The following is a 23,321-nucleotide window of genomic DNA, read 5'->3' on the forward strand; positions in this document are numbered from 1 at the left end:
TGTTGAAGGTTCTCCAGACCAATCCAGAGGCTCCAACACTCATTGCTCTCTGGATGAGATTAAAAAATGTCCATTCTCAGCAAACCGGAAGCAGCCACAGCAACAAGCAAGCTCAGCAACAGCAGAGAAAAGGGCTGCGCTGCAGACACAAACTCTTCCCCCATACCCTGCTCTACCTCTCTGACACTAATAACTGGGACCACTGTGGCTAGAAAGTCACAGATGTCGTGGGATTAGAAGGAGGTTGCTGGTTTGCATCAAGAAGCCCAGAGAAGGAGTTTGGGAACATCCCTTCATGGATGTTTGGCCATGGAGTTTGGCCATCCCTTCAGACAAGGCAGTGGAGTGCTGAGAAGGGACTGATGAGGATGCATATCCACTCACACTGCTGTGTGATCCCCTTTAAAATCCAGAAACCAAAACTCTGTCAAAATCCTCTGTATGAATACCAAATATCTCTATGGTCTTCCTCAACTTTCACTGCCATAAATTCAGGGAAAAGAAGGAGAATAATATTATTTGTATTACTATGATGCACTCACTTTAAAGATTCATATATCCTTAGTGCTTGAAGTAAGATCACTTTAAACACCTTTTAATGCAACAAATATTTCCCAGCAAAATACTTTCCATCTTGAATCTTTGTAGCTGACACTTAATGCCAGAATTAAGGAATCCAGTTCCATTTTGCTAAGAGACCAGTTTGCAGAGACACTGCATCCTGGGATGGTTGTGGATTCCCAGAACTAACTGTCTATTCAAGAGGTAAGTATAGATAGCAAAAAATAAATTAATAAAGATCCTAAAATAGAAGAAGGTGACCCAGGAGGACTGTTTGTAAGGACAGAGGGCGAGAGTGTGTGTGTGTATGTGTGTGTATACATGTAAATTTACAATTCAGGCAAGCTGAGAACATATCAAGTAATGTTCCCTTACTAGTCACTATAGTAATTAACCAGATAAAATTTCATCCTCTGATGGCGCCGCATAATACCATTTGATCTGGGAATCCAAAAACTCATTAATGTGCATCAAGACCACCACTACGATCTCATTACGAAGCTAGATATCTAACAGCTACATCGTAATCAACTGAAAAGTGAGGGGAAAAAAGACACTGTGAGTCTGTAATTAGTTGTAGGTATTCTATGAAACATAGCCCTACAGGAGCTGTCAAGCCGAGGAAAAGAAGAAGCCTTGTCCTTGGATCAGGTTACTGAACTCAGATAATGCTCATTTCACTAAACATTTCTAAACCAGAATGTTTTCTGTCTGTATGCGTGTTCAAAACACTTGTCCTCTAGAAGCACACTGCTACAAGGGCAGAACACTTGTAAATGGCAAGTTAACACACAGTACACTGAGAAGGAAGCATACAGAAAGCAACTGAAACCTCATTCTGCTTTTATTTATGAAATCTGTACCATGTTTTCCCAGAGGTTGACATCTGTCTTGTAAACAAACGTAACATGGTTCCTACAGGTTTCCCAATACACTGTTTTCTGGCAGGAATCTAGAGCATGGGGGAAAAAAAACCCAAAAAGAGTTTGAATCTAATGCTCAAACGAAAGCACAGAACTACAGCACCAAACAGGCTTATGGCTAGCGTCATACAATCAGGTAAGTTTTTTTACTCAACACATTTCCTTTTCCTAACATCAAGTGGTTAAGAATACCATTCCCTTTGTGCCAAACTGCTATTTACTAGTTTGCTATCTACAAACACTATTAATCACATATGCCTAACTGAAGGAAAACTAAACGGTTTAAATTCCAATTTCCCCTGATGCTCTACAGCCCCCAGTATGTTGGCCTCCAACTCCTGACTTGCTTTCCATCTGCAGCCCCTTTAGGGATGACATAGGTTGGTGTTGCAAAAGCCACTTCTGAAAGTTTGCAAGTACCAAAGACCCCACTGGCTCCAGCGCTTTAGCACATCCAGCAGAAAGCCTGTTCAATCTGGTTACGAAGAGTCATCTGGATTATCTCACCAAAAATAGATCAATCTAGCAGTAGGAAAACATGCTAGACTGCCTCCCGCAGCAATAGCTTCTGTTTTGGGAATATATCTTCTCTTTGGAAAATTGGTGTTTGAAGGGAGTTCATGCTGCTTGTTGTCTACATTGAACTTAAGACTCAGTGCTAAAAAAGAAGGGAATGATCTCCCCTTCCCATTTCTATTGTAGGTCTTTCAGGAAGGCAGGAAATCGCTGCTGCTCAGAGTCCTCCATGCCTCACTCCGCACATCTTACTACAACTTCCTCTCCTTACCTTCTGTCCCCCTCCCACTTATTACTTCTTCTTTAGCTCCATTTGAAGTATTCAAACACCCTCCCATTACTCTTTATTCCAGCACGTCCTCCCTCATTTCCCATAACTGCTCACCTCCCTGCTCACTTTGCTCCCATTCCTCAGTTCACTGCAATACTTGGAGTATACAGGGTTCATCTGCTGTGGGAAGGCTGTGCTAAGGCAGCCTAACCAACAAGCAGTTGTACACACAGATAACAATCCACAGACATTCACAACAATGTCGCTACAAAGCAAAATTGCAGCCCATGAACTAGGGCCAGCAGGCAGCGAGATCTTGGCTTTGAGGCAGCTTCACAAGGCAAGGTGCACAGCCCACCTTAGATATTCTGTGGGGTGCAGGGCAAGAAATCAAGGAAACAGCAGTCAGACAACAGATGGAAATGCTGCAGCTCAACCCATTAAAAGAGCATTTCGCGCTTGTGCTCTTCTCTGCTCAGCAGCAGAACTGTTGTCATTGGTCCCAATTTGTCACCTTTCATTACTTTAACTCTCTTGCATCTTTAGAGTTGCAAGGGACTTCAAATTCAGTTGCTAAGTATAACTACAATCGGTATAACCAAGCTTAGCCAAGCATTTCAAGTCCTTTACACAGAGTAAAAAATCTGTTGGGGAAAAAAATTGGAATACTTATATAGCATTGGGAAAACTTAGCTAGTTTTAAGGTCAGTTTTTCGGACAGTTTTTAGGTGTCTGTATTCTAAGATTAACATATTATCCCAGCAGTTTATTAGATCTACTTAAATTAACCAAATAAAGACATGAACAAGTTCAGGACTTGAACAAGATCAGGACTTCACAGATAATGTTCAGGGAAACGGCACTTAAGCCTCCATTATTCTGCCAGGATAGGCAAACCATTAAAAGTGATTCAACTTCCACTCAGGCTTTCTGGTTTGGGGTTTGCTTTGTCTGGTTTCAACCCAAGTTCATGCTCTATTTTGACCCAAAGTTCCTACCACATTCTGGCCTGAATTCAGAGATCAGCAGTAAACATTAGCCCTTTAAGTAAGTACTGGTCATTCCAGATAAACAGCCTTGGAGGTGGGGAAGGGTTAACCTTCATAAAGCTTTATCTTTAGACAAACCTATTTGGTGTCAGACAGTCAGAATGAGCATATTTGGCAATCACTACACAGTTGGCAGAGCTAAAGAAAAAAGGTGCTTGTTAGGGTTCAGAAGAACAAGTTGTTACAAGATAATAAGATCATTCCAGCATTTGAGTAATGTACAGTGCTACAGAGGTTATTTATTTTGCAATATATAAGATCAAATTTAAGTGCTTCCCATTTTATGGGAAAAGCCAAATCGAGACATATTTCTTCAAACTGGGAGAGAAAGTTGTTGGGCTTCTCCCAGACTCTAATAATATATTCACTCCAAGGGAATGAAAAAGAAAAAAGCCCAGCAAAAGCTGGTGCTTATGGTGACGCATGAACACGGGATACAAGAGACTGCTTCCCTGCCTTTAGAAGAGGAGGGAGATACAGTAATTGCAGAAGTGAAAGCTGACCCCTGTTCCCCAGAGGCCCCTAGGTCTCTGAGTCCATGAAAGTGTTTTAGTTCACATAAAAGTTCTCCAAAGGATGCATGTTTCTAAGATTTCAAAGAATAAAACCACCAAAAAAGTTAACACCTTTGTACCTTTGCCTTGCTTTTTCATTCCCAAAGTAAGGCTAAGCTTCCTATATGTTTAATTACACTGGAAAATCATGTCCAGCACAAAAGGTGGTAAAACCAGACTAGAACGTGGTGGTAGGCATGGCTGTAGGTGTTCTGTGTAACAGGTGACCAGCCAGAAAATAGTAGGGTTAAGCACAAGACAGATGCAGGCAACAGCCACTTCTTCAGGGCATGCAAGCACACTAGTCATCTGCAAACATAATGCTTAGAGCAATCTAAAGGCTAGGTGAAACAGAGTGAAGGCTTTAGAGGCCATTTTTGTTGATCAGTGATATATTCAGTACTAAGGCAAGAGCAGATATGAATCAGAGCTCTGGACAGTCTATAATTATGCAATTCCCACCTCCTCTTCCAAAAAAACTAATAGTAAAAGAAGGCCAATGACATAAATCCTGCAGAAGTTGCCCTTTCGTTCCTAATATTGTTCTCATTTCATTTTCCTTCAAACTGCCTTTCTACTCAGTTAAGAAATAAGAAATAGAGCAAAGCCGGTAAATGCATAGCACGTGAGGTACTACACCTACACAACACACCAAAGCTATTTTAACAAGCTACCGGAGTTAACAGCAGGTCAGCTTCTACCTTCATTTACATCTGCATTTCAGGCAAATTTTATGGATTCTTAATTTGGGGAGTTTTTTCACAGATATTAATCACTAAACTTTCCATACTGAGGTTTTTAAAAATAAAGAGCAGGAAGTTACCAGACTTCGCCAGTGTAGGTGATCCAGGAGGAGAAAGGTTTATGCTAGGCGACAGGTAAAGATAATTTCTGTTCACTCCAGCATTGAAATCGAAGGGTGATTTGTAATCCTCATACAGATCCATGCCAGAAAATTCAGAGCGCGCAGCAGCTCTCCTCTTCCACCAAAGCATTCATCTTCGCTTTCTGGGGCAACCCAGACAGCAGGATTCCAGAAACCCTCCGTTTCTTCACATGACACTCACTGCACCTCCTCATAAAATTCAGCTCTCATATGCCTCTGCTAGATTTGATAGAACTGTCCAGCAAGAGATTTCTTAGCCATCTTGTAGCTACTGCTGTTTACATGGCACAAAGTTCCTGTAAATTTATAACTGGAGCTGTACTCAAACAGACCGTTCCTTTAACAAACATTCACAGCGCACCATTTGTGGCTTCTGGAAGAGCCCGGGTCCTCTGCAGAATTGCATCAAGAATTTTCAATCATTTAAATAAAAAAAGGTCAGCTGACTGCAGCTACACCAGGATATCCTTAATCTTCTAGGACACAAAAGGATTACTAGCCGTAATCTATCCTATATACCATCTGTGTAGGACTTTTTCCTCTGATTAATGGAAAATTCTGCATGCGTAACTATTTCTCCAGCTGCTTCCACTAGTGCAATAACCAGCAGCCAGAACCCAGTCTCTGCTGCCCAACTATTGCACCATAATGCAAGCTCAGAGCGTAAGAAAGCAACACTTGCCTTTGAAGGCTACGCTATAAACACCACCTAGTTTCTTTTTATTATAGTGCTGGTGTCCATTATGATTTTTGCCCATGAGGCTAAACACATCTGGGTATGAGGAGGTTTAGATTATTGAAGAAGTGCATTGCCCCATGCCCTTGGTGCTTCAGCCAGAGTCATTTAGAGCAGCCGGTTATACCACAATCTGGTAACGCTGAAATGCATCGACCTGATGAAATGTATTTGTGTTTTGACATCTATGTCACAAGGAAAGATCAACTTACAGAAGCCACCTGACTTCATGCTGGCAGTTTAAGATTTAGCCCTAGGAAGCAGAAGTGCTTCTTACCTGAAAGAGGCTCTCAGCACAGTTTTGCAGCACTTCACTATCATTATTTTTTAATTCCAAGGTCAGCTTCTTTCACTGAAAAAATAAGCTTACTGGCAGTGTAGATCAACTTTACAGCTGACCAACCATTTCCTCACAACCCCACACCTTGACCTGAGCTTTTCATTGCAGCCTGCACACAGAAAGGCATAATCAAATGAGGGTTAATTTTTTCCTCCACTGTAAGAGTGATATTTTAGGACAGAGCCAGGGACATTACACCATCCTCCGCTCAAAGCCGTGGAAGTGAAGGAGCCTTGCAGCATACCCAAGTCAAGCCTGGGCCATGTATTCCATGGGGATACAAGAACAAAGTGTACCACTTCTGAAGTTTTAACTTTCCATTTCCACTGCAGTCAGTGGGCGCAGGAACAGACCTTCCAGCTAATTAAAGAGCAGCTCCTTTAGACTGCAGACTGCAGATTGGCTTCTGGTGCAGACTACCTGCGGGCCGATAACAATGACAGTGCCACCGCCTGATATGTACATGCCTGTTGTTTCCCGAACCCACTGAAAAGAAGAAAATAGAGCATCCCTCTGCATCTCTGGCACGTGGCTGCGGCATCTGCCAGAAATACTGCAATGTTCACCTGACAAAGGTCAAAGCTTTGGTCACAGATTCTAGTTAAAGCATCCAGAGGCACCAGAGAACTGTAACATGGCTACAGTAATACCATACTCCCTATTAACCAAGCACACTAATATGAACAGCTACCATTCTGGTTTGCAGCCTTTCCTCGTGGAAGTAAGCAGACAGAAACTCCTCTGTACAAAAAGCTTGGGCAGCAGTTGCCCTAACTGGAATAGGCAAATGACAAGTTATCAGAGGTGGCATGCTGGAACAGCTGAGTGTTTTCTACCATGGCTCTCCTGACACTGAAAAAGAGCATGAAGGTGAGGCTATACCACCTAGAACTTTTCCCCAACCCCAGGGAATCATTCAGCGTAATACTAATCAATGCTAGCAGGCTATGACAACTGAAAGTTGCTATTATAGGAAAAAGAACCCCCTATGAAGACCAGTTCACCCCGGCAACAATGAGCAATACCATTTCCTGGCCAAGTGCATGTACTGGAGTCAACACTTAGGTTCTTGTCATTTACAGGGAACTCCCTGCATTCAGTTTTACGCTGTATCATCCATTAAAAAAAACACTCTCTGGTACTCTTCCTACATTTTTACCATGCAAAAGTTGGTTTGACATCCCTAGAGACGTCTGGATTGACAGTCTAAGACTGCTGACCTGGCCTGTCACTGCTACAGACAGAAGTGTGAATGGGCCAAACTCGAACACATCTTCAGCGCAGCTGCAGAGACAAGTACAGGACATTACCCACTGAACACACCTTTGGCTTACAGAGATGGTTTTCTGAGTTACAAACCTGAGCCTCTGCATGAGAGGCTGAATTCTGGTTTTGCCTGGCTTAGGCATAGCCTGAGTACAAGCCCAGAAGTCACCAAAGACAATTCTCTAGTTTTTAGAAATATTACTGTCCTGAGATCATTGCCAAGAGAGGGACCATGCAAGCACTCCATACTTCAAACTACTCTCTGCTCAGATTAATCTATCTTATAGTGGCCATACATCTGTGTTGCTACAGCACCTCCAAAACAAGCCACCTAAACACATCAGCCTCCTGCTCTCTGATCTGCAAGACTTTACGGGAGGTCGCTCCTTGCTCATTCTCAGCTACAAACCCTATCTGGTCATGAAGGGGTTGTCTCACTGAACAAGCTTCTTCCTCACCATCTCGGGAAGTTCCAACGTCCTTCACCCTGAAGTACAAGCCAATCTGGCTGTAAGGAGAAAGGACTGCAGTCCACCCTTCCAAACCTGCAAGACAACTTCCATGTTACCTGTCATCCCTAACTTTTCCACTTTGGGGAAGACAAAAACTCTCCTGCCGGCCACAATAGTTTATCCACTTCTGCCCCAGCAGCCCCTTAGCACACTGAGGGATTCAGTGTAGAGCAGGACAGGGCAGCATTCCCTCCGTGCCACATAAAGGCAGTCTGAAGATGAGCCCTGCTAGCTGTTGGTGTGCATTTGGAGGAGGAATTAATTTCTCTCCAAGGGACTTGCCAATTTTAAGTGATTGACCCAAGGAAACAAAGCAGGATGGGGATGATAGGCAACAGCCACATGGACCTGAAAAGATAGGTTTTGCTCTGCAGTGTGAAGCTTTTTAACAAATTTAGCAGATCTCGACAGCTTGAAATAGCTAGGTGATAGCAGGAATCAAGATTTTTCTACACTGTGAAAACTAAACAGGCTCATTATGAGGCCTTTCTTAGAAGTCCTCCCATGACCAAAGTATCCCACTGTGTGGCCTTCCTCCTGCTCATGGCAATTCAGAGCACAAGCAGCTAGCTTTAGGTGAGGCCGTAGAGCTGTAGAGCCCTGCTAGACATACCTTGCCCGCCCAATGCAAGACACATTTTAGATCTGTAACCTAAGTTGAGACTTCTGTTATGTGGCTTAGAGTAATTATTTAGCATGCTCGAGTATGTTCGTTCTTTGCTCTGCCAAGCAACTTCAATTGTTACAGGCATACTTTTATTGTAACTGCAGGGATTAGCTGGAAGCCAGTACCTGAAGAGATCTTGAAGCCTACAGTCACACTTTCTCCAGAGACAAGTAGCAGTGAGGTTTTGCTCTCTATGCAAGAGATCAAAACTGAAGATTTTGCTGTTCCAGAATAAGTATGCATTTGCCCTTAACAACTCAGGATCACTAAGAGGTTGGTACTTCCATCATCTATGCCATTTTAAAAGCTGGTGTTTCAAAGGCTGCCATGAAGGTAGATAACTTCTGTCAAGGACACCTGAACCATTTACTTACTGACAAGTTCAACTGAATGTCACAAAGTGGCTCAGGAAGGCTCAGCAAGCCTCAGTATTACCATCACAACTCCTACCATTGTGTTGTAATCTCCTCTGCTAAGGCTAGGGAGTGTGCTTAAAGCTTTCCCAGGTAACTATTTAGCATCAACAGTCAGCCGAGATTGTGCACATCATCAATCATATGGGAGGGAACTTCCTGCACAGCTAGAAAAGCCGTTCAGTTTCAGCAAACACTGTTAACCAGATATTTCCTTGCCTAGTCTCAAACATCGTTCATTCTTCAGATACCTCCTGCTACCCAGGTCTGCAGTTTCCACCTTAGTCCAAGGTTCTAGCAGCAGTTTAAGTAAGGCAGTTTAGTATTAAAGCACTTCTACCTCATTGGTAGCTAAGCAAGGATAAGATGATATGGTAGCCTTTCAGAGAAGCTGTTTTTCCCACATCTAGCAGAGCAATAGTTTGTTTATAGATTAAAACATTGTCACAGAATCATAGAATCACCAGGTTGGAAAAGACCCACAGGATCATTGAGTCCAACCAATCCTATCAATCACTAAGCCATGCCCCTCAGCACCTCGTCCACCCATCTTTTAAACACCTCCAGGGAAGGCGACTCAACCACCTCCCTGGGCAGCCTGTTCCTGTGCCCAATTTTTTTCCTAATACCCAGCCTGAACCTCCCCTGGGGGAGCTTGAGGCCATTCTGTCTCATCCTGTCCCCTGTCACCTGGGAGAAGAGGCCAGCTCCCTCCTCTCTACAACCTCCTTTCAGGTAGTTGTAGAGAGCAATAACGTCTCCCCTCAGCCTCCTCTTCTCCAGGCTAAACAACCCCAGCTCTCTCAGCCACTCCTTGTAAGACTTGTTCTCCAGCCCCTTCACCAGCTTCGTTGCTCTTCTCCGGACTCGCTCCAGAGCCTCAACATCCTTCCTGTGGTGAGGGGCCCAGTATTTGAGTCTCACCAGTGCTGAATACAGTGGCACAATCACTTCCCTGAACCTGCTGGTCACACCGTTTCTGATACAAGCCCAGATGCCACTGGCCTTCTTGGCCACCTGGGCACACTGCTGGCTCATGTTCAGTCGGCTGTCAACCAACACCCCCAGGTCCTTCTCCTCCGGGCAGCTTTCTAGCTAGTCCTTTCCCTAAAGAAACAAAACCCAGCTCAATTATGACTGGATACCATATCCAGGCTTTGAAAAAACTAAGCAATGTTTTCAGTAATGTTTCATACAAAGAGTTAAATTCAAAATGGAAAGACCACAACTAATGCCTCAGAGGCAATGGAGGAATGCAGAGGCTACCCTAAGACAAGATTCAAACAATACTTCAGATAAGTCTACCTAAATAACCGATCCAGAAGATCTCTGCCTAATTGAATTAAAATTCTGCTGCTACATACGCACCTTCACCATCTTGGATGTCCTGCATTTGTGTCCTGTGTGAGCAGAGAGATGCCAAACTTGTGCATCACAGTCCATACTTCAGTAAGCCTACCACAACTCCAGCACTCAATTCAGCAAGGAAAGAGGTTGGGGAAACATGAGAGGAAAAGGAGCTTCCTGTTTAGGAAGCATAGCAAAAAGAGTCAGTCTCTTATTTTAAGGTCAACTGTTAAGATTCAGTTGACTACTCAGCCTATTCCTGGTTTGAATTTGCACTTTCTGCACTGTACTAACAGGCAAGACTGAGTGGAGACCTTCCAGTAACTGCAACTGGGGTAACAAGCTCCAGCTAGGTCTGCCCCTACCCCCACCTTTCCCAGATAGATCCCAATCAGGCAGCAACAGTCAGGTTCCTGTCCCCACTCTGACAGAGCTTTATGGGGCATAAGCCATTTTAAGAGCTATAAAGCTACTTAAGCATCTTAAGCCAGTCTAGGTTCTGTAGCATCAATTTGATCTTCAAAGTCTTACCAGTTTACAGATAAGCAAAGCCTTTCAGCACCTGATCCAAGGCCTTAAAACTGCATTAAGAGAGAAAAATGCCGTGAAGCAATAGACAGAAGCCAAACACTAAGCAAGACTTAGTGCATTCATGCCCCTATTTCCATGTTGTGCTCTCTCCCCTCTCTTTAACAGCAGACACCTCTTTCAGCCCCCTAGATTCATTCAAGACATGAATGGAGCTGCACAGCTACAGCAGTTGCAATTGCACAGTACGAGTGCAGGCAGCTCTGTTAGTTATAGTCAGCACACTGCAGGTTAAGGGTTCAGGCATTTGCTGCCTTCTAGCAGGGCCCAACTCAACACCACCATATTAATCTCATTTACTTCAGCCTCCCTCAACATGCTTTCTCTGGACTAGCTCTCCCTGATGCAACAGAATTGTCTAGAGAATGGCTTGTTGTATTGAAATACTATCTCCAGCATTTCCTTAAGACTAAATGCTGCCTTTACTTTCTTGCATTAAAAAAAAATTAAACAAAACTTGTTAGAATGATCAGCATTCTCCCAAGATGTATCCCCCTGCAACACACACTTCCAAGGGCTGCAGTTAAGGATTACTGTAAGGATTGCTAGTATTGCTCTTTTCTTAAACCAACATCTCAGCCCGCAGCATTTCAGACAGCTGATGCATGTCTTAGCAAAGGCAGCAGTTCTCTCCTCCTCCCAATCCAATTATAAACTCAGACTAATTTCCTGAGCTCTTCTGAGGGAGTAGATCCATGCTCCAGGATATTTGGCCACTAACAAGCTGATACCACAGGAAGACTCTTAACCCATTCATATCAGGTAGAAGCCTCCCTATTTGCACAGGTTCTCCAGTCTGCTCCAGCAAGCACAAGATTTTCATTAGGCAGAAATCCCCACTTAGGGCAAAGTTCTGTCTCTCTGACAGAGGTCAGAATGGTCACATTTGTTCACTCCAGCAATAGCAGGTGAAAAGCGTTTCCAGCCCATGGGAAGCATCCAGTCTAAAGGACACAGTAGCCAGCACCCCAGGCCAGTAATCAGGTAGAGCACTGCATCGACTTTGAAGGCAGGCCAAACTCTGCAAGTACAGAGGAATGTTCCCAAGTGAGATTAACAGAGTCAAAACACTGTCAGGTAGATTTTAGAAGAATGTATGTAGGTAGTTGATTTCAGCTGCTTATCCCAGCTATGCTGCCATTCTCTGGAGACTCCAGTCCCCGGTAATAGACTGAACCTGTCAAAAACGCTGGAAAAACACAGCTGAGCTGCAGCCAAGTTACAGTTGGAAAAGATTAGGCAGAAAAGGCTGTAGTGCAGAACAGGATTGCTTTAAACGAAGTTTTAGTATGTAACCTTGCAATCTAATTAAAAGCTTTACTCAAGTGAGTTTTACTGGAGCAACTCCCAGCCTCCCTCAGAAGAGAGATCTACTCTTCTTCTCTTAAAGCAAACCTCTCCTTCAACACTACATCTTAAAGCTTCCATTTCTCAAAAGCAGCTCCAGAAAAGCCCACCATTCCCACTCCACGATATCAGGCCCCACCATGAAAATGATACTGAAGTTTTAAGAACAAAGCAGATTTCATTACAGATTAGGCTGAACCATGTACTGCAATATCTGACAGGCTAATCACCAGAAAAGCAGTACCTGTAGTCTTAGCAATATTTTAATAATACCAGCAAACCACTCCTCAATGCTTTAGATACACACTAGCTCCCACCACACAATTACCAAGTTTGTGCCTGGATTTGGTGTACCACAGAATTTGCACAATTTGCTATTGAGTACAGAAATAAAAAGTACAGATGCAACTAAGCAGTGCACAATTTGATGCAAGTAATGGGGCTTGGAGGCACTTCACAAATCTACCCTTGGACATATTCAAAAGCCAACTGGACGTGGACCTCAGCAGCAAGCTCTGGATGGCGCTGCTTAAGCAGGGGGTTGGAACAGATGACCTCCAAAGGTCCCTTCAAGCCTCATGCTGTGATTAAGATGGTAGCTGTACAATGTCACAAGCTGCTCACCCAGACAAGGTGAGCAAGGTCGGCAGTTCTGGAGAGACTGTCCGGGAATACACGGAGTCCTGGTGCCGTGCCCTGCCTCAGGGTTAACCCTTCATCTCGCAAATTAGATTTGTGAACACCTCTCAAAGTTCCATTTTCTCCCATACTTTCTGAACTGATGTATAGACAGAGATTTCACAGGAGACTTGGCACTTCCTTCACATCTGCCCAGTGCAAAGGAGTATTATGATGGCTAACAAGCAAGGCAAGACCATTTACAGTACTAGGAACTATTTTGATTTCAGTTAGAAGTCTGGAGGAAAAGGGCAGCTGATCGGTCCAGTTGAGCCAGGTTCTGAGGAAAAGAAGTCCTCTAACTACATAAAAGAGACTGGCTTACATTTTTCCCACAAAATGAATGAGCAAGCAACTTTTTTGGCCTAACACATGATTCTATATCTTTAAGCTCTTGACAAATATGTTTTAGAAAGCCACCCACTTCTCCCTGACCCCCATTCCCCAGGAAGCAAGTGAATGTCTGCTGCTTCAGCAGGAATAACTCAGACTTGTATGTGACAAAACACTTGAAGCAAACAAATCAGCTATCAGTGTCACTGTGCTAAAACTACCTTATGCTCTGTTTAAAGCAGGAGCCTCTCCTCTTTAATCTATCAGTGAAACAGAGACAGGGAAACTAGGCTGAAGTTAAGTCTCTGAATTCCCTTCTCAGACTCCTCAGTTTATTCTTCACCCATATCAGTGTGGCTTCCTTATTCTTCCAGCAACTTTCCCTAGCGCTTGCTCTTAGGTTCTGCCAGCAAAGGTCCTTGGTCTACACAAAAGCTGGCACAAAAGCTTCCAAACACATGTCGGTTCAGCTAGAGATGTTGGCTTGCCCTTCAAAAGAACTGGAGGAGTCACTTCTGTGCCCAGGACTCAGTAATTTTTACGGTTGTCATACAAGTCGCTGAGAAAGTCAGAGCACAGTAATCTGCAGGCAGACCCCCACAAAGGATGCACACATAACATCAAATGGAGTGAAATTTGTTAGAAGCATTGCTAAGTTTATCATCAGAACATAACAAAATATGGAAAGCTCCTTCTTGTCACAACAGCTTTCTCCTGTTGACATAATTCCACCAAATATCCCCAACACTAACAAAGGAAACAGGGCTAGCTGGCTGCATTCTTTTAAGATCTCACTCAATTTTCTAAATGCAGGCAGTGTTCAGATACTTCCACCCTAGTAACCTCACTGCAGATTTGACAGAAGCTTCATTTTGACTGCTGTTACACACACACACACTGCCCTGCTGCAGCCTCATATGGAAGCCTGGCAGTCAATCTTCTGATAGGTTGTTTGTGCTTTTTTTCCTGTCTAACCCCCTCAACTGGGCTAACTTTCCCTCCTCGAGGCTCACAAAACCAGCTGGATTAAAACACATCCAAACAATATATCAGAAGTCAATTGAAGGTGCTTGATACGAGCCTAAAGCCATATCAGTAAGCTACAAAAGTAAACAAGAGCCCAGACTTCTAACTCACCCTTTTCATCCTCAGACTTTAATCTTATTTCAACTTGAGAAAGAATTATGGCCCTCCAACAAACACATACTGAATTTGAAAACTTACAGCTGAATCTAGCCCTTATTGTACACAAGCTTACCAATAAGAGGTGACTACCTCAAGTTCCTGGGACACTGGTTACTTTCAAGTGGTCCTTCCTGAGAAGCACAAACCTTTCTAATTCTCAAGTCTCATAGCTCGTCACTACATGTTCTTGGAGCCTGCAAAGCTGAAAAAACATATTTTTTTTGTTTTCTCCAGAATTTCCACACAGAAATTATTGGATGCATGGCGAAGTTGCACTCTTGCTATAGTCTGGCTCCTTATTCAGCTATCCATAAGGATAATTTTTTTGCTTAGTAATTCAACATGATGATGGCAACCACCAGGCTGATACACTCTTCCCCTCTCAGGCTTTGACTAACAAAGCTTAGGATTTAAACTGGTGCTATCACGCACGTGTAATCCATTTTTTTTATTGCATAACACTGAATAAAGTATGATTTCTACAACACGAGCAACTACAAGTAGCAAGTGGTGTAGAAATCCTATTAACATTTTTGTTCTTGGTTTATCTGGGAAGATAGTGCTAAATATCCGTGAAACTGTAAAACCCTGCCTAGCCAGCAGAAGTGCACCAGTGCAATAAATATGCCATCATACATGCCCCAGAAACCTCTCAGGTCATAAGAACCTGTTCCTCATCCTCCTCCTGAGGAGGTCAAATTACACCTTTAGACCAGTAAAGCAGACAATAGACATCAAGTCAGTTACGTAGCTCATCCACACAGATGAGCCCCTAACAAAGACAAGCCCATATTATCCATCCACATTTCTCAACCACTGCAGAATTTTCCTAAGCCCACCTATAGCAAAGAAAATAGCACCTAGCACAGGAATGCTAACGGCACACCGCCGGGTTGCTGGTATAAAGTACACTTGCACACTGGTGCAGCAGTTCAGAATTACTAGGCATCTCTCACTTGAAAACGGAGTAAGTTGCATTGTTTTCTCTGCAGCATCAAGTAAGGTATATCACCTATTTCTTTACAGTCCAGCATTTTATCACTCACCCACCCAACCCTGTAGTACCTGAAGCATCCCATACCACAAGGAATTTGACTGCTACTTGCCTGTATTGCTACACAACACACCCAGCTGGGCAGCAGCAACACCCACAGTGCTTCCAAACTGATTTGGAACAACGGTTCAAAGTCACTAGCCAAGGGACCTTGAACTGCATTCAGCCAGGGCTGCAAATTTGGTCTATCTCAAGATGTAAGGCTTGAATATTTCTACACTGCTCTTAATCTCATTGCAGAGACAAGAGGGAGAATCCTGCAACTGGGCATGCAGTCAACCAGGAGTAGTTCACTAACAAATCAACTGCACCGAGAGGCTTGTTTTTTTTCTAATATAATGCAGATAATGCATCTACCTTTACAGTATTATGACCATTGAAGTTCTTATTATATTAATAAGTAGTTCGAGATTTTTATGTGATTGATATGTCCTTGAATGACTTTTAATGCTGCTTGAGCTGAGTAAATCCTGTTAAGAGACATTTGCTCCTACTCCAAGTCAGACTAGGACAGTAAATTAAATGAAACCGTTAGCCTAGAAAGATAGTGCTGTCACACAAATCAAAAGACAGCCATAAAACACTGATCACTCCAAAAGCAAAGACAGTGAAAAAAGAGTCAAGAAAGTCTGTCCGGAGACGATGCCCCCACAAAGAGATAAAGCTTTCAAGGATTTCCAGGTCCTAGAAGAACTTGAACATACCTCCTTCCATCAGATCACACTTCAGACAGGAGACACAACTTCTTGCCTCTGGGTGACGTTACAGACAACCTATATTTGGGTTTTTACAACCTACAGAGGTTCAGATCAGAAAAGTACTGATCTCTGATCATAGATATACTAATATCTCAAGATTTCCAAGTATTATTGAAGTATTTATGCATGATCTAGTTCTGTCCCAGTCCATTCCACACAAAGGTAGGTTCTCCTAAACATCAGCATGCTTGAATGAGCCGATCTCCAGGCTCCTCACTTATATTTAACAACGAAGCAAGTAGAGCGAGTTAAAACATTTATTTTACTGAAGTATATGAGAGTGGACAAAACTGGAAAGAACTAGATGAGCACAAAGTCAGGCAGATATTTTTCCCAATTCTGGTACAGCCAATGTGGTACAAGGGGAAGGGAAGAACTGCAGTGGGTTTGAAGGATGAGTCTTAAAAGAAACTGAACTTCAGTCATAAAAATTCGGAATACGGGTCATGTAAGAAAAGACAACATGGGGATTCTGTTGTGGTTTTTGTTTTATTTTGTGTGGTTTTAGCTGGGAGGGTATTGTATTTGGTTTCTATTTGGTTGGTTTGGTTGTTTGGTTTTTTTTTTAAAGAAAGCACACCTCCAGCGCTCTTACTGAGCAGCAGGTTCAGAACAGCATTGTTCCTACTAGTCACATCCTCAAAAAATTTGACCTGGAACTGAAAATCACTGCAAATCCTAAGAATAAAGTTTTGCACTCTTAAGTGAAGTCTAAGTTCAGCATCATTCCTTATAGCACAAGCTAAGCCATCACACATTTCACAACTGTAAATTGTCAAAAATATGTGTATATTCCTAGCCACTGTAAATACTGTTAATGTTCCACTCTGAGTTTAATGGATCAGTTCTGCTTAACAGATTAGTCTGGAAGACTTTTCAACCTTTATGCTTAAGGATTGGTCTAGCTGACATCCAGCAGGTTACCGTAACGTGAGACTGCACCTCGAATACTGTGTTCAGTTCTGGGCCCCTCACCACAAGAAGGATGTTGAGGCTCTGGAGCGAGTCCAGAGAAGAGCAATGAAGTTGGTGAAGGGGCTGGAGAACAAGTCTTACAACGAGCGGCTGAGGGAGCTGGAGTTGTTTAGCCTGGAGAAGAGGAGGCTGAGAGGAGAGACCTTATTGTTCTCTACAACTACCTGAAAGGAGGTTGTAGAGAGCAGGGAGCTAGCCTCTTCTCCTAAGTGACAGGGGACAGGATGAGAGGGAATGGCCTCAAGCTCTGTCAGGGGAGGTTCAGGCTGGATATCAGGAAAAAAATTTTTCACGAAAAGGATCATTGGGCACTGGAACAGGTTGCCCAGGGAGGTGGTTGAGTCGCCTTCCCTGGAGGAGTTTAAAAGATGGGTGGATGAGGTGCTGAGGGACATGGTTTAGTGATTGATAGGAATGGTTGGACTCAATGATCCGACGGGTCTTTTCCAACCATGTGATTCTGTGATTCTGTTTGGCACATCATAGCTCGGACATCAGCACAGAAACTACTCAGAATAATTCAGAGCTTAAATAGCCATTAACAGTGCAGCTCACAGTTTTCCATTCTGCATTACAAGATAAAAACCTGGATCAGGATATTGAAACAGAGAAAGTCTAAGCACTGGTTTGCTTACTGCTCGTTCAGAGTTGTCAATCCCCAAGTGTGCCCTTCAGCTAGGGAGCTGTGGTAACAGTGTTATTAAGGAGCCATCACACCTCTCAGAAATGCTGCTGCCACCACCCTGCAGGAAGGGGAAACAAGACCTCTCTAGTGACATTGCTCACCGGCTCAGCAGTATCCAAAAGGCCTTTGTATTACCAACAACCTCCTTCCCAAATCAAAATAAATTCTGGGTGGATTTAGCATCAAAGTCTTGGAAAGATACTACAGAAGTTTAGTTATTTTACTTCAGGCTTGACTTATCAGTTCGCCCTTCCACCTCCAAGAACTTTAAAAATTATCTCAACTCTTCTTGACAACACACAGAGGTCTTCCTCTGACGTCTGTATTCCTCTTCCCGGTTCATATTTTCACTTTCAGAAAAGATGCATCTTGCATAGGAAAGTACGTTTCATCGGGGATGGGGGGAAGTATGTTACTGTGATTCACCAAGGTGAAGTTTGCTCTTGAATTGTAAACAAGAAACAGAAGCATATTAAAGACTTCATGTACCAGTAAAAATGACAGTAAATTTATTCCACTAAAGTTCTCCCTTTTAGTGTTCACTCCAAAAGTACTCCCTCGGCACTGCAGGAAGCATTCAAGAGGTTGGCCTGCAGATTCCACTGACGCTCGAGTTACTTCTTATACGATCTCCAAAAACCTTTCAAACCAAAAAAAATATTCTCAGTGACAAGCATACAAGACAATCAAAACCATTCTGCTTCAGAGCATTAATTCCACCAATTTTCACCTGCCACTGCCTGGAAAGATGCAGAAACTAATTCTCTCTGCTTACCGCTGCTCTTGTCAAACATAGCACTTGTGCACATATGCAGTCCACACAGAAAGACTTCAAAGTGGGACATTTCTTATACTCTGAAAGAGTGGCATAAGTTTCCCAATTGAAGATTCAAAGAGCGTCTCATTTGCAGGAACAAATTATACACTTAATAGTGCAACCAACTTGCTGCTCAGAGGCTGGTGTTTTAAGCAACACACCCAGAGAGGTCTGTTAGGCAAAAAGCTCACCCACCACCCCAGCCGTGCTTCCACAGCACCAAATGCCTCTCCCATGAACTGAAACCAAGTCTTCACAACCATGAACCGTGGGGAAACATACTGAACAAGTATCCCCATACACACTCCAGCCAAGTCATAAACTCTCGCTTCTTCCCAGGAAGCACTCCGTACTGCCTAATCAACCTAACCTGCAGGCAGTTCGTGTGGCATCGCACACGGCAGCAGTCTCCTGCGTTGTCTGCAGCATCTCTCTGGCAGCTGTTACATGCCAGGTGAGCTTCTGAGCTTCTTCCTCCCTTGATAGGAAACACAGTTAAACAAGTTTATATTGAACAGCACTGGTTGCTGGAACTGAATCATAAAGGATGCACTTGCAGTAGAAATATTTCTCTGAACGAATTAACTGTTGAAGACAACGCAGCCAAAACTGAATTCTGCCCCCAATACTAAATACTCAGGCTTTCCTTTATAAAAGAAAAAAACATGGTTGACTGAGTATTTACAAATTAGCATGAAGGGCAGGAAAACAAGACTTGTTCACGTCTGGAAACCAAAATCTTATTCAAAGAGAGACATTCAGACACTGCATTTTACTTTTCAAAAAAAGGTTTTACTGCCCACATTCATTCTGCTGGACTAAATGAAGTGCTAGCATGTTTTCTAGCAAGGCACTGAACCTAGAAAGCACCATTATTTAGACTGATCAGCAGTCCTGGCAGAGCATTAAGATCAGTATACAAAGCTCAAGTACGAGCTCAAGAAACAGACAGGTCTCTCTTACCTCTGCATTTGTTATAAGTGTGTTAAGAACTGTAAAGGTAATTCAGAAAAGGCCGGTATTTAAGACTGATTCCTAGAAACAGTTATTTAAATGGTAACAGCAACTGTTTATTCCTTCCTCAGAGTCAGACAAAGAGGTTTAAAGTGGGTGTCCAGAACACATCTTTACTGCAGTTAAGGGTTGATCTATCAGAAAAAAAACAACAGTACAGCTTTAAAATCTTCTTCCCTTCCAAATTATTGCACTTAAATCACATGACAGTAGTAGCCAGTTAGAAGACACAGTAAAGGTTTTAGCAGTTAAGCTACATAAATTAAAGGACAATTTCTGTGGAGCACAGAATCCCACACACACATCCTTAACTTTGGTTTAGGGTGTGAGTCCCCAGCCCAAGCTCGGGACTGCAGTCCCCACACACCCTGGAGCAAGAGCTGGTGGGGAAGATGGCATGTAGGGGCCCAAATATGACCCAGGACGTGGGAGAAGTAGGGAGTTGGACCCATGCAATGATCAGTCTTGCTTAGTAAGAAAAGCAAGGAAGAGGAGCTGCTTGATAGGCAGCAGCACCACCTCAACTTGTCATTTCAGACATGCCACCTGGCCTTCTTCAGATATCCAGACAGCTGTCTCTCTGCGATCCTCTGCAGTAACTTCCGCTCCTTCAAGTGACTCTGGAGACAGTGATGGACCACATGGCAATGCTTCAGATACAGTGGGTGGATTCAGGATGCATCCCTTGCTCCAGGGCTCATGTACTACCTCCTCAGGGAACTATAGCTGTCCGTCAGCTGAAGAGCCTGCCTAGGAACCAGGCACAAAGGGCTGTCACAAGCCAGAGGAGAAAACCCCCAGAGGACAAGCAGGTAAAACAAATACCTGCCAGGGAGACACCAGAGCAGTCCTAGGAGAAGAGAAAGACTAAAACTCACTGCAGGTCTATCCTTTTACTCAAGTCCCCTCTAACAAAAAAGTTTTGGAGCACAGTGCTGCACGTGGCTCATCAAGGGGATGAAACACACAGCATGAATGGTGCTTTTAGGAGCTCATGGCTCCAAGCACAGCACGTCTCAGTAAAATGGCCCGTTTTCCTTCTGCCAAGACAGTGACATCTGGCAACACAAAAGTCAATACTTAAATACGGCTCCTTCCCTGCCCTGTGCACTAGGCTGCTACTACTCCTCATGTTCCTCGTCCCTGAACACACGTCAGCTACTCAGCAAACCTCTTCAGGGACTGCCAAGCACAGATCTGAGTGGTGCTATGGAAACAGCATGCGGCAGCACGTGATCCACTCATGCAGACTGAAACCTGTCTATGTTCAGGCATAAAAAAGTGACAAGGCAGCAAGATGCACTTCAGCCAGTGTGAGCTGTGCCCACTTCATATCCCTGACCCTTCTTTGGGTTGGAAGTACTAGTTCCTGCTTACAGGACAGCTTCTTTAAAGATGTTTACAGGGAAGTCCTTGTGCAGCTCCACTCCTGGGAGTCTGTACGAGGAAAAGCAGAGGACATATCAGAACACTAGACTACTCTGCAGAAGCTAGAGTGGACCAGAAGATGCAGGTTTCAAGAAAAAGCCTTCTTCAAACGCAGCCTTTCCTGCCAGCAGCTGCTGATGTCCACAATTACACGAGTATTTCCAGCGACTGGGCGGCTGTAGGGCACTGCAATGAACATCGGGCAGCAGTGACTCAAGGGGAAGCGTCAAGGGGCTTCTTTTAAATTCTGCTATTCTGACCAAGTTAATCAAGATCTTCTAATTCCATGATGTGATGCATATTTAAACAGAGAACAGTCAGTGAGAGAGGGATGAGTAGAATTGCTTTTTGCTCATCTTAAGAATCCTGCTAGCAGTTTATCGAAGTAATCAAGGAAAAAGTAAACAAAGCAAAACAGACATGGGTAGCATCCCCAGTACTCAGAGATGAACCATGCAGTTTCACCATGATAAAAGGAAGCTAATTAGCATTACTTACAAATCTTCTTTATCGAAGTTTTTGAGGGTTTTCTCATGAACAGAGATCAATGCCAGGCATGGGCTCTGACCCTACTGAAGCATGGGGGAAAACATCTGACTGAAAACACCAGCTCCAGATCACATCCCTTGGCACACCTTTTCATCTGTGTGCCAGGCTTAGGGAGCTCGGATGAAACCCCACTCCCCTCTAGCTGCTAGAGAAGGGAAAGCAAACCAGGAAAAAAACTGCCATTTTGCCTCTGCTAGCTTCTCCCATCACTTCCAGCAACCTGCAGCTGCTCACCAGCCTTTCTCTTACTCTATGATACCATATCACCATGGCTAGTAACAGGTCATAAGCTTTGAACCGAGTTTTGCAAGGCCTGAAGACTAGGGCCTTGTCAGGCTTGCTCTGCCTACAGTTTTGTTTTACTTGGTGTAGCTCAGATAGCAGAGACACAGGATATGACAGTGCTGACACTTAGTATGCTAGGTAATAAGGGACAGAGTTGACACTTGAGACCCCGCAGCTATGAGAAAGTCAGAGATCTGAAGCTGGAGGAAACTATTTTAGAGGTAACAAAGCGAACAAAGAAATAATAACTAACATACATAAAGGACACTTTATATAATATATTTGGATGTAACGTGGAGCTTGCAGAGCAATGAAAGAAAAAGCAGATGTGTAAAAAGCACGTTAGCAAATGTAACAGGACCATTCCAGTGGATCCTAGAGGAAGAAGCTGCCATCAACATCATATTCCTCCCAGTAAAGGATTCACGATACCGAGAACTTGCTTTAATGTCTCTACCACCTCCAAAATCACACTACCAGCCTCAGAAGCCATTGGAAAGATGAACGTAACACCAGTAAAGCACGTAGAAACTAAGTGCATACAACAGTACCTTTATTATTACTGACTTCATCTGCAATGATGAAGTCAGTAATTACTTTTTCTGTAATAGACTACCTAAACTAACTATTCTTTAATTAGATCGTCAAAATTTCAATTATAGCAACAAATTATTAGCTTATATATATGCGCACACAGACATACAAAGCATGCTCCCTCTTTGCCTATGAAGTTTTCAAGCATAGTGCACGGCTGTTGTGCTACAAGCAGGGGAGGGACAGTTCAGAAGGCAGTCACTCTGAATCACGTGTGGCACAGTATCTTCCTTAGTTCTGCAGGAATTAATGGAGCATCCCAGGCTCAGCCAAGGCAGTGTATACATTTGCTGGCACACTCCACTGTCAGTGAGCATCCCAGGACCATTACTGCTCTGCTCTCACACTCTGCAACGGAGAAGTCAGCTTGGGAAACAGGAAAGCTGCATCTTTTGGTGACTGCATTCACACCACAATAGTAGCACTGGTTTCTCACTAGATAGCATGAGTCCACCCCTTTCGGTTCAGGAGCAGGTTATACCACAATGAGTGCTTTTTCTCACACCAGCATCTGCCAGCAGCCTGCACGCTCTCTGCTGCACTGTCCCTTCTACAAAGGGCAACTGGGTGCAGACTCATGCAAACGATTGCCACTATTTGTAGCTGCAATAGCAGAAAAATCCATTTAGTTGTCTACAGCTCAGTCAGAGCTAAGTGTTTTTATAGCAGGGCAACCATATTCAAGATCAATGACCCTAGAGCGTGGTATCATTCTGCCGAACTGCCAAAGCCAGCACACAGCTACATGTTCTTTCAGCTCCCTTAACGGGGGCAGAGGAGGAAGAAGACAAAGAGGAAAAGGCAGGAATGACACTGAACCTTCAGGAGAGATTTAGACTAGAAAGTTATGGGTAGCCGGTCTGTTACCACAGTCTTCTTGAAAAAAAGAAGGCTTGTAGTTGAAAGTGTACCCTCCAGTACAAGGTTCTTGAGCAAAAGCTCACAATCTCTCTGGCTAATAAAACGCCAACAGATGAGGGACTTTGAAGA

General features: G+C 43.5%; 1 protein-coding gene across 4 annotated transcripts in view; it reads right to left on the minus strand.

Annotated features, from left to right (window-relative positions):
* The window catches only part of TPD52 (tumor protein D52), a 132,855-nt gene that overhangs the window by 103,808 nt on the left and 5,726 nt on the right, over nt 1-23,321 (minus strand). The window contains exon 1 of one of the 4 annotated variants that reach the window (XR_011337189.1): nt 4,698-5,175. The exons of 1 other annotated variant lie outside the window; for it this stretch is intronic. Coding sequence is in view for 2 of the 3 variants with exons in the window: in XM_069854294.1 (XP_069710395.1) it covers nt 4,698-4,869 (172 nt within the window). In the remaining variant the exon portion in view is untranslated. Of the gene's footprint in view, nt 1-4,697; nt 5,176-23,321 lie in introns of those variants that run through there. 2 more of the 4 variants (XM_069854294.1, XM_069854295.1) reach the window with 2 other exon arrangements.

Source organism: Phaenicophaeus curvirostris, chromosome 3 (assembly GCF_032191515.1).
Source record: "Phaenicophaeus curvirostris isolate KB17595 chromosome 3, BPBGC_Pcur_1.0, whole genome shotgun sequence".
NCBI lineage: Eukaryota > Metazoa > Chordata > Aves > Cuculiformes > Cuculidae > Phaenicophaeus > Phaenicophaeus curvirostris.